Source organism: Protomyctophum bolini (genome assembly GCF_963924005.1).
Source record: "Protomyctophum bolini genome assembly, chromosome: 5".
NCBI classification, from domain to species: Eukaryota; Metazoa; Chordata; class Actinopteri; order Myctophiformes; family Myctophidae; genus Protomyctophum; species Protomyctophum bolini.
The window spans coordinates 26,961,347-26,973,229 of NC_137866.1; the positions used below are offsets into that span (position 1 = coordinate 26,961,347).

Sequence of the window (11,883 nt, forward strand, 5' to 3'; positions counted from 1 at the left end):
AACAAGACTCTGTATGAGGGATTACCAAGGGTGAGCCAGAAAATAGCAGTCTGGAGAATGAGTATGGAGAATCGGGATGACTGGAAACGACGATGGGAAGGGCTCGTCTGAGGACGACCTAGAGATGTGGGGAAAAAAGTGAAATCATTTTGTCACAAATCTTCTATTTTTGGGGTCCCTGACACAAAGGCGTATCAGATGGGCATCTTGACATGGAAATGTTTGAGAACCACTGGTCTACTCCGTTAGCGCTGACGTGTCTTCTGTTCTCCTTTCTCCACCCTCTCTCTCTTTCTTTGTCTTTCTCTAGTCTATACTCTTTCTTTCTATCTACTCCAGTGGTTCCCAAACTTTTTTTTGTCGAGGACCCCCCGGATAGACATTTATTAGACCCCCATTTGAAAAGATATGCCAGGGACCCCCATAAGAGAAGATTTTGGAGTGATTCTCAACCAGGCTATGAATATGACATTTTTTAAATTGTAAAATCAATGTTAATTGGAACCAAATGGGAGTTACAGATCCATTTGGTTCCTAACTATCCATCATAGCTGGGGGACCCCCTGGAACTCCCTGAGGGGCCCCTGGGGTACCTCGGACCCCACTTTGAGAACCTCTGATCTACTCTGCCCCTTGGTTTTGATGCTATCACCCCTCTGGCATGCTCTCTCTCTCTCTCTCTCTCTCTCTCTCTCTCTCTCTCTCTCTCTCTCTCTCTCTCTCTCTCTCTCTCTGTCTCTCTCTCTCTGTCTCTCTCTCTCTCTCTCTCTCTCTCTCTGTCTCTCTCTCTCTGTCTCTCTCTCTCTGTCTCTCTATGTCTCTCTCTCTGTCTCTCTACTCTCTCCCTCTATGCTTTCTCTTCACTCCTCTCCCTGTCAGGCTGCGTTCTCTTTTATTCGTCATACTATGTGCAGTGAAATGTTGTCTGGAAACATCAGACCTGGCTTATACAGACAGACTGTCCAACACCATCATCCGTCTCTTTATTGTCTGGAGACTCCCCTGTCCAGGACGCGTCTCCTCATGGAGATTTGGCTCAAATCTGAACCCATTTGGATTTGGTGTATTTGTGGAACCCGGTGCCCTTGCTGACGTCGCCCCCAGGCTGCATCATGCATTGGTAGCATGACCATAGACTAACACATATTGGTTCCCAAACTGTTTCATGTCAAGGACGCCCAAATTGACACTAATTAGTCCCCATTTGAAGAGATATGCAAGAGATTCCCATAAGAGAAGATTTTTACGGCTCTAGCAGTGATTCTCAATCTGTTTGACATGCATATTGGTCTATGGTCTATTTAATGAGATTTCTATCTCTGGGACCCCAATTTATATTGTACAATCAATGTTGATTTAACTCTGAGAGTGTACAAATGGAACCAAATGGAATGACGGGTCCATTTGGTTTCATTTCTACATTCTCAGAGGGTCTCTTTAACTAACTATTTAGCTGGGGAACCCCTGGAACTCCCTCAAGGACCCCTGGGGGTGCCTGCCTGCCTACAGACATGTCTGTCTGTCTGTCTGTCTCGCTCTCGCTCTTGCTTTCTCTCGCTCTGTCCCATATTGTATTAATGCGTCCACAGGACCTGGTCGGCTGATTCCCGATCAGTTTGTTTATTCATAAGAGAACGTATGTGCGCCGAAGCCGTGCTTCCCTTCCTTCCTCTTTGAAGTGCAGACGCACAGAGGGAGAGAGAATAGATTGGATTGAAGGCCTCACAGGACTCATGAAAGCCTGTACACCATGGAAGACTTTCACAGTTGCTATTTACAAAATGCCTTTTGTTTTTCCCCTGGTGATAAAGATGCCAAAATAAACCTCCCATTTGAGAGTTGTCATGAATGTTTTATTGTTTTCTAAAAACACAGAGGCAGGGATGGTGATGATGGTTGATGCATTTATAATGACTTCCTGACTGAATGTTTGGAATGGCGCGCGTGCGCGTGTGTGTGTGTGTGTGTGTGTGCGTGCGTGCACGCACTTGTGCGCATCCGCTCATGCATATGCGTGTGCATGACTGTGCGTACAGGTCTCTGAGAGTTGGTCTCTGGCTTTATAGCTTTCACTTCAACGTAGCTGTTGTTTAGAGTATCACTGAACAGCCAGGTATACTGAGAATACTGCTTTAGGGTTTGATGGACTGTTCCTCTGTTAGACTTAACCGTAGCTTACTGTATACTGCTGGACAGAAATGGTGCATGCAAACTCCCGTTCAATCTGTCTCTCTGTAACTCCTGATCACTCTGTTGTGCTATACGTGATTCTAGCCACCATCTACTTATATTGCGTAGTTAAAATTAGGGATGCACGATTAATCTGTACCATAATCGGAATTGGCCATATCGGCCATAAAAATGCCATATCGGTATCGAAACGGTATCAAAATATAGATTATTTAATCGGTTTTCACCATCAAAAAATTAAATAAAATCTACATTTAATTTGTGTACTCATCTCATTCAGTAGTCATTCAGTTGTGAAAACAGACAAGAGTATATGCTATTTATGTATTGATTGAATACTTTATTAACAGGCTTTGGGACAAGCCCCTATAGGGCCTAGCTTGTTTCCTTTGGTCCTCTGTATAATATAGGAATCGGTCAGAATCGGTATCGGCAGATATGACCTTGCAAATAATCGGAGATCGTATATCGGTCATAATTTCATAACCGTGCACCCCTAGTTAAAATAACACTGGGGATTTTACTGACGAGGCTTGCACTAATGTTGGAAACTATACTATTCTTCGCTCGATTCGTCTGTATCTATCCAGCAACAGTGCTGGATTAATGGACTGCACTTTGCTCCGAGTGTAATTGCTTATCGGAGGCTACTTAGCGCTGTTCCTGGACCCTATAACCCGACCCAGTAAAACTGGGAGTGTTCATGTAACCCTGAGATGAGTATACATGTTTTCACACGGATTCTGCGGTGTAGAGGAGAATATTCCTTGGGGCGCTTTTGAAGCCGAGCTCCCGTGCTGAGGGAGTGCATTTCACTTGGCTCTAAGGCCACCGACCGGTCCCGACTTCTGTTCTATCAGCACAAGTGTAGATTTGGTATGTCAGCACATCCAGCCGTTTGTGAAACTGAGAGAGTGTGTGTTTTTTTTGTTTTTTTTTGGGGGGGGAGACCCAGCGGCCATGACGGATCAGTTGTTGGCCTGCAGTGTGGGCCGGGTGCGGCCACACACATACTGTTGTTGTTTTGCCCTGATGCTGTCTGTCTTGATGCTTCAACGTCCAGCTGTTGTCAGGCTATAGTCTGTGTAATGTGTTTTTGTGTGTGGTGATGCGTTTAGATGGCTGGGTTGACACAGGTTGGATTTCCTGGCCTGCTGCCATTCATGTGATCCAAACAAAGATTGTGACCTGGCGACCTCTTTCTCTCTCTCTCTCTCTCTCTCTCTCTCTGTCTCTCTGTCTCTCTGTCTCAATCTCTCTCTATCTCTCTCTCTCTGTCTCTCTGTCTCAATCTCTCTCCATCTCTCTCTCTCTCTCTCTCTCTCTGTAGAAAAACAAATCACTTGCTATGCATCCCGTGTCTATAATGCTTTATAAACATACTTAAAATGCATTATTATATACTTATAGCGTTATAGAGTATTAAGAATTCATAAAAAAGCCAAGATGCTTTATAGGGTGTTGTGATTGCGGTATGAATAGTTATTCATAATGCAATGCAATCATAGCACCTTTAATTCAAAGCCTTTTTTTAATGACCTATAATTTACTTCATACTGGTCACTCACATACTCTACAACAATGAGAATTGTATTACGTTGCAATACATTACAATAGTTATATGATGCATTATCACTATTATAAATACATTATGGTGTGATTATAAGTCACTATAAGTGGTGTGCTTTGTAAAGTAAAAGAAACAACACAATGTTTCCGCCTACACCTTCAGCATTATTTGAAATTACTTTACTTAAAGCTTGCAGATGACCTTATAAGCCATTATAGAATGCTTTATGATAACGTGCTATGATCATTGTTATATAGCATTATGCTTATTTTTCAGTTCTTATTACTATATTTATACATACATACGTGTCATAAATAAGCAGATTTTAATGCCTTGTAATAAGTATATTTATAATGCATTTATGAACATGGGTTGCACAGCAACAGCGTTACCCATGGGTTTGCAACAGCGTCTATCTGGCAGAGAGCCAAAATGGGGGTCTTACATTTAGCCGATTAGCATCGGGGTGTTTCAGAGCCAGAACAAAGACCATGTGTCATTGATTACAATAACAATGGGGTTCGGTCGCAATTAAAGATGCATATTGGTGTGTCATTCTGAAGGGCTGTTACATTTTATTTAACGCGTCCTAGTGCAGGTGAAGCTGGCATTGGTGGTTCACAGTTCATCTCATCTGGTGTCATTTAAAGGGAGGGTGGGGGACGGTTTATCCAGGTCAGTGAAGCTGTACTTATTTTTAGTTTATTCCTTCAGATGGAAACTGATTGAAACAACAGCAGAGAGGTGTGCTCTGCTGAGGTGAACCCATGGCCCAGCACAACTTAACATTATTTAGAACTGATCAAATATTTCATAGTCGACACATTTAGCGTACATACAATATATATGTACAATAATACACACAATACTAACTAAATAAGTGGCTGTGTTAACTGTTAATATCATTATTTAATTATTGGTATTATTGTTAAGATCTTTTCCAGCATAGGCAGAAAGTAAGGTGCACACGATACAATAGAAGAGACAGTTATTGAATATTCAATATTGTTTTCCCACAATGTTCTAATTTCATTAAAACAGCGATAATATTTTTTTGTATAGGAGTTGTCTTTCCACCTCCACTCGCCACTACACCCTCTGGCTGATCATTTATTACAAGGCTTTGTGTGTATGTGTTATGATGTTGCTGACATGCTGTGGTGTGTGTGTGTGTGTGTGTGTGTGTGTGTGTGTGTGTGTGTGTGTGTGTGTGTGTGTGTGTGTGCGTGCGTGTGCGTGCACGCGTGTGTGTGCGCGCGCGTGCGTGTACGTTTGTGTGAGGTCAATGGGGAGTCAGGCTCCTCATAATCCGGTAATAAAACCAGCTGCCACCCCCACCCATCCCCCATTCCCCAACCTCTCCATCTCTCTTTCTCCATCTCGGTTTAGTCTCTTTCTTTATTTCTCTCTCTCTCTGTTTCTGTCTCTCATGGCAATCCTTGGAGAAGCAGAGAATGATTAAAAAAAATCTCGTATCTTTGTACATCATCCAATAAAAAATAAAGAATACACTTCCTCATGAATTAATTTGTCAACTTATGTTATTATCTTTTAACCATGATACAATGTTAAAAAAACCATTCAATGTATTTAATGTTAATATAATTATATAATTTTATATATATATATAATCCCCTGAGCTGAATTAAAACAGTTGCACTGTGTTTAGAAAAGTCCATTTGCTCGTCCACACATGACGTTAAATTATCCTTTCATTGTCAATGGCATTTAATGTTAGTGTTGCCACAAAAAGCAGTCTCCCTCTGTCTCTCTCTGTCTCACTCTCCATACCTCCCTGGTCTCAAACCACTGTCTCTCTCTGTGTCTCTCTCCATACCTCCCTGGTCTCAAGCCTCTGTCTCTCTCTGTGTCTCTCTCCATACCTTCCTGGTCTCAAGCCTCTGTCTCTCTCTCCATACCTCCCTGGTCTCAAACCACCGTCTCCCTCTGTCTGTCTCTCCATACCTCCCTGGTCTCAAACCACCGTCTCCCTCTGTCTGTCTCTCCATACCTCCCTGGTCTCAAGCCACTGTCTCCCTCTGTCTCTCTCTCCATACCTCCCTGGTCTCAAGCCACTGTCTCTCTCTGTCTCTCTCTCCATACCTCCCTGGTCTCAAACCACCGTCTCCCTCTGTCTCTCTCTCCATACCTCCCTGGTCTCAAACCACCGTCTCCCTCTGTCTGTCTCTCCATACGTCCCTGGTCTCAAACCACCGTCTCCCTCTGTCTGTCTCTCCATACGTCCCTGGTCTCAAGCCACTGTCTCCCTCTGTCTCTCTCTCCATACCTCCCTGGTCTCAAGCCACTGTCTCTCTCTGTCTCTCTCTCCATACCTCCCTGGTCTCAAACCACCGTCTCCCTCTGTCTGTCTCTCCATACCTCCCTGGTCTCAAACCACCGCCTCCCTCTGTCTGTCTCTCCATACCTCCCTGGTCTCAAACCACCGTCTGTCTCTCAGACAGGTGGTCCCCCAACGAAATGATGGAGAGTTGCTAAGTTCCCAAATGGACCCTTATAGATCTCTTTGAGAGCGTAAAATTCTAGTCTAGTCTAGTCTAGTCTAGTAGTCTACACAATTAAATAATTGTTATTTTGATCAACGTTTGCCAAAAGCATGGAATTGTGGACAAAATCTTATCCAACGACAACAAATCATGCTTTAGTTTTGGGCCTGAGAGGCTAAATGTCATCAGACCGCTTCAAAGGCTCCCGGCGCCCAAAGCAAGATTAATATAATATCCCCCCCCTCCATCCCTCTCTCTCTCTCTCTCTCTCTGTTTCTGTCTCTCATGCAATCCTCAGAGAAGCAGAGAATGATTAAAAAAATCACACCTGTGTGAAGTGAGGGGCTCTTATCTTCGTACATCATCCAATACATTTTTTTAATATACTTCCTCATAAATTAACATAAAAAAAAAAAAACTGGAATATCTATATGTGTATACACTATAGAGTGCTATGTCTACATAAAGTGCTATTTAAGTTACATAAGTTGAGCCTATGCATACGCATGTAGGAGGTCGAAACCAGGGCAAGTACTACGGCAAGTGCTACAGTATGGGCTTCTCTTTTTTGCAATTATCTGTTTAAAAAGGACAATTGGGTGGTCCTTATACAAAGAAGCGCCTTAGAAATACAGAGTATTAAAAACCTGCATTAGATCAACATCTTGGATCATGCACTCTCTCACTCATTTCCCACATTTTCTCTTTCCATATTGCATTTCTTCTATTAGGAATAACCCCTTGAGATACAGTATCTCTCTCTCTCTCTCTCTCTCTCTCTCTCTCTCTCTCTCTCTCTCTCTCTAACACTGCTTCACAATGTTGTCTTCCTCAATGTTGCCACAGTAAATTGTCCAGTCTCACTGTGATTCTTTTGTGTCTTCATAGATCACAGATGACGTACCAAATTGAGTACCAAATTGCATTATACAAATACAAGGCCGTGCTAAATTGCAAACAGAACTCTGATGTTTTTTAAATGCATGCGGTGTGGGGTTGTCATTGTTGTCTTTCGAAAAGTAGGCTACTGAGTACTGACCCTGGCACACTGGCACAGTTATTGATTTAGAATTTGAACTCATCTTTTCATGGAAGTTTGGAGTGTCGAGCTTTCGGGAATGAGAGAGTGTCTGGGATGAAGAGGATCCCTCGTTCCAATTCCATTATATGTAAATTAGAACAGCACTCATTTAGATGATCTCATGTCAGTTGCGCCAATTTGTTTGTGTCTGCTTGTGTGCGCGCACGGTTTTTTCATGTACTGTAGTGCTTGATTTCAGCTGCACCTACATTAATTATGTATCATGATATTGACATTGTTCTGACCTCACCTATATTCTTATCTCTCTCTCTATCGCTCTCCTTAGCCTCTGTTTTATCTCTAGTCTCCTCTGCCCCATGTCTGTCTGTCAGGCTTCTTAACCCTGCTCTTCCTATATCTAATCTTCTATCTCAGCATCTTCATCTCTCTCGTACTCTCTCCGTCTCTTCTCCACTGACCCTTCCCTTCCTTTTGTCCACCTCCATTAATCTCTCCTTAACCCTATACTCTTTCTTATCATCTCTGTATGTCAGTCTGTCAGTTACTTGATGACGAGGCAACATGTCACATACACAGGTGAAAGAATGAGATGAATAAATCATAAATGTACCGGTATGTTAAACGTTACCACTTGGACTGAAAAGCTCAATGAAAATGCTTTATCAACTGTCCCAATGGCTAGTCAGCCATCCATGCAGACAGTGTCCCAGTAACACAGACACATGGACACGTTGCCCTATAATCTTTGATTCCTATTTTGATTTGATTTGATTGACTGCCTCAACAGGTCAGCTGAGCCACGTTAAGAAGGATTAGTCTGAACTCTGAAGTGGTCATTTTTGTGCAATAAATCCCAATAAACTGATAATGAATTATTAAGCAATCATAAGTACCCTGCACAGAATGCACAAATTGTAATTTAGCTAATTAATGTGTAACATGGCTCGCCATTGTGTGTGGATTATGTGGAATATAATGTTCACACACTAGTCACACTCTATCATAAAAGTTTATACTAACCACTATTTCTGGGTTCTTGAAATTTCCAGTAGACTACAAGGCCTGCAGGGAGCCAATCAGTGCATTGGGAGTACCTGGCCAGTATTCCCGTAGCGCCCTATAAATGGCTGGGTGTTGGCCACATATTAATGGCAGCAACACTGTAGATGTAGTTTAGCCTTTGGTTTGCACCATACAACACCCCACACTACATTTACCACACATCCACACACCTATGATTTCACTGATTAACACACCCTTTAATTTATTGGTTATATTAATAAATGTGTTGACTCGTGCACTTCCAAACGCTGTGTCTTCCTTCCTTCCTTGTTATGGCCTATAGGAGCCAGGTCATATAACATCTGTGATCCTATAGTTTACTGAGGCACTATACCGTGCCTCAGTATACACACCGTCTCTCTGCGTTTGATGTATGACTTTACCTTGCTTATTGTAAGTCGATCCGGATAAGAGCGTACTGCTAACTGCCTAAATTGCTAATTCTATTTAGCACACAGTATGTATGACCAGCTCATGTGTAATCTAATCTCTCTCCTCCCCCCCCCCCCACCAGACGGCGTCCACAGCATCTCGGCCCAGTGCGTGCTCCGCGTCCTCATCATCACGGAGGACATGTTGGGCAGCAGCGTGACCGTGCGCCTCCAGAACATGTCCCAGGAGCACTTCCTGTCGCCGCTCCTGGGCCACTTCCTGGAGGGCGTGTCGGCGGTGCTCTCGGTGCCCGTGGAGGACGTGTTTGTGTTCAACGTGCAGCCGGACGCTGACGCCGCGGCGGCGGCCCGAAGGCGAGGAGGAGGAGGAGGGGGAGGGGGAGGAGGAGGGGGAGGAGGAGAGGGAGGAGGAGGCATGGGCATCCTGAACGTCAGCTTCTCGGCGGCGCTCCCCGGGGGACAGTTCTTCCCCTCGGAGGCCCTGGAGGAGCAGCTGTACCTCAACAGACCCAGGCTGACGGCGCTGGCTCAGATGGAGGTAGGACGACGACGGGCTTTTAGTGTGGCACACGCATCACGGCGCAGATTTTACAAAGTAAAAGGCCTTTTTCAGACAGGGGAGCGACTAGCCCCCGTCGATCACTCTCTGCTGATTTCTGATCGTCTGGACCTTTGTTAAATTTACGCACACACGTACACACACACACACACACACACACACACACACACTCCTCTCTCTCTCTCTCTGTCACTCTAATTAGTCTCATGTCGCACAGCTGTGTCTAGATTCTCCCTGCCGGGATCTGCCTATGCCATAGAAAGCATAGGTGGACCCCAGGCTAGGGAGCGACTGACGCGCCTATTCCAGAGTTGACTAAAACTAAGATGAAAAATGTTCGTCGACTACCTTTTTCCACTGACGAAAACTAAATGAAAACTAAGCTTTGATGACTCAACCTAAGACTAAATATATTGACACTTTCGTCAACAAATAAAAAACTAGACTAAAATGTTAGGAAGGCACTAGAGGACAAGAGATCCAGTCATTTTACACTTGGTTGCATCCTGAAAATAACCGATCTACAAGCTCACAATGCGTCGCCAGCATTAAGGCGCACCAAAATACATTTTAGTCGACTAAATCAACTGTAGATTTAGTCGACTAAAACTAGACTAAAACTAAAACATTCCAGGTGACTAAAATGTGACTAAAACTAAATTAAGTTTCATTCCAAAGACTTATGTACTAAACTAAAATAGAAATTTGCTGCCAAAAAACAACACTGGCCTATTCATTCATTTTCAATGAGGGCCGTCCGTCATTTACTGTCGACACTATTGACAGGCGATTATTGCAAGCGTTATTTTCACGGGCGGCGGTCCCGAGAAAATGCCGCACGCATGCTCGTTTGTACGAGCGCCCACGGGCGACTAGACCTGGATTGTGTGTGTGTGTGTGTGTGTGTTTTTACGCTACGCCGTCCCGTGCCCCTCATGAGCGTCACTCGCTGCCCGACCTGAAAGGGTGTTAACCCATTTTGGGGACGGGAAACCCCTTTTGGTGTTTTAAGCATTATATTGAAAATATTATATGTTAAGCATTATGTTAAGCATTATGTTGAAAAATACCAGATCTACAAGCTCGTAGCGCGGCAAAAAATTGTGAAAATATGGCCCAAATGTTTGAATATATTCTTTCAGAGCGAACGTTTTTTTAACTCAAATCTTTGCTTCTGGGGGGGTCCCTGGAACAACATATTTTGATATGGGGGTCGGCGGCCAAATACTGTACATATAATTCTAGGGGTCCTTGACATGAAATAGTTTGAGAACCACTGACATAGAAACATAGGCAATCCTGACAACTGTCAGGATTTAGAAGACATTTGTAGAATCGTCCTCAGGCCTAAATGGGTTAAAAGAGTGGGTGAAATTTGTTTTTGTGCATAGTTAGTTCCCATCGTAACTTTTTTTCCAAAGAAAATAAAGGGAGGACTAAGAAAAGGGGGTGCATGGGGGGAAAGGAGATAAAGAAAAGATGGTAAAAAACAATCTACATATTTTACACATAAACCCGAGATAAGGTATGAAGGTGCGTGAGCATATAGCAGCAGGTGTATACTGTGCACCATATACTCAAGAGCGTTGGTGAAGGTGCTAGAATAAAAAATCACACACGTGTGAACTGAGTGGTGCAATTTCCCCCCCCCCCCCCCCTCTCTCTCTCTCTCTCTCTCTCTCTCATTAGAGACACAGCACACAGGTACACAGGTACCTACACGGACATTGCTGGTTGTAGGAGTGGTTGCACCACTCAAAAAGATGAACACAAGTCAGAGCGTCGTGGTGCGATTAAAGTGCAAAGTGTCAGTCACCGCTTGATCTACATAAAAAGGCTGACAGTGGTATACAATCAGGTCCATGAGGTAGAGCAAAGAAAAAGGTCACGTCCCTTGTCCCTGGTACAGTGTGTAGATGAATACGGACTCCTGTAATCATATCATACACACACACACCCCAGAGATATAGGACCATAACATATGGAGAGAAAGGAATAATCTGCCTACAGTATATTGACATATGGCATTATGCAACGATACACAGATATTATGTAGTACACACCTGGCTCAGGTGTGGAGCAGTGCTTCCCAAACCTTTTCATGTCAAGGACCCCCAAATTGACACTAATTAGCCCGCGGACCCCCCATTTTAAAAGATATGCCAGGAACCCCCATGAGAGAAGATTTTTTTTCCGGCTCTAGCAGTGATCACTCGGTACCGCGCTGTAGATGTAGATGTAGATCTGCTATTTTTCAATAGCTAAAGTATAACATAATGCTTTAAAACATCAAAAGGGGTTCCCGTCCTGAATGGGTTTTTAAGCTAAATGGTTTGGGAACCACTGGTGTAGATGAGTATGGACTCTTGTAATCACACACGAGAGAACATCCAGAACATCCAGAACATATTATGTTATATGCATGCATATAAAGATTGAAGAGCACGCACGCACGCACATCTTGTCATTGATGCTTCGGCGACCTCAAAACCAATTTGACAAAGTTGTTCCAAGGTTTATATGAGTTTTACTTTCATGTAGCTGTGCACCGCAATGTAGTACAC

The 11,883-nt window shown here is 43.6% G+C and overlaps 1 protein-coding gene across 1 annotated transcript in view; it reads left to right on the forward strand.

Annotated features, from left to right (window-relative positions):
• Positions 1–11,883, forward strand: part of celsr3 (cadherin, EGF LAG seven-pass G-type receptor 3) — a gene marked incomplete at its 5' end in the record, with an annotated part of 148,125 nt that overhangs the window by 26,826 nt on the left and 109,416 nt on the right. The window contains 2 exons of the mRNA XM_080762855.1: positions 8,883–9,114; positions 9,157–9,298. Coding sequence (XP_080618981.1) covers positions 8,883–9,114; positions 9,157–9,298 — 374 coding nt within the window. The remainder of the gene's footprint in view (positions 1–8,882; positions 9,115–9,156; positions 9,299–11,883) is intronic.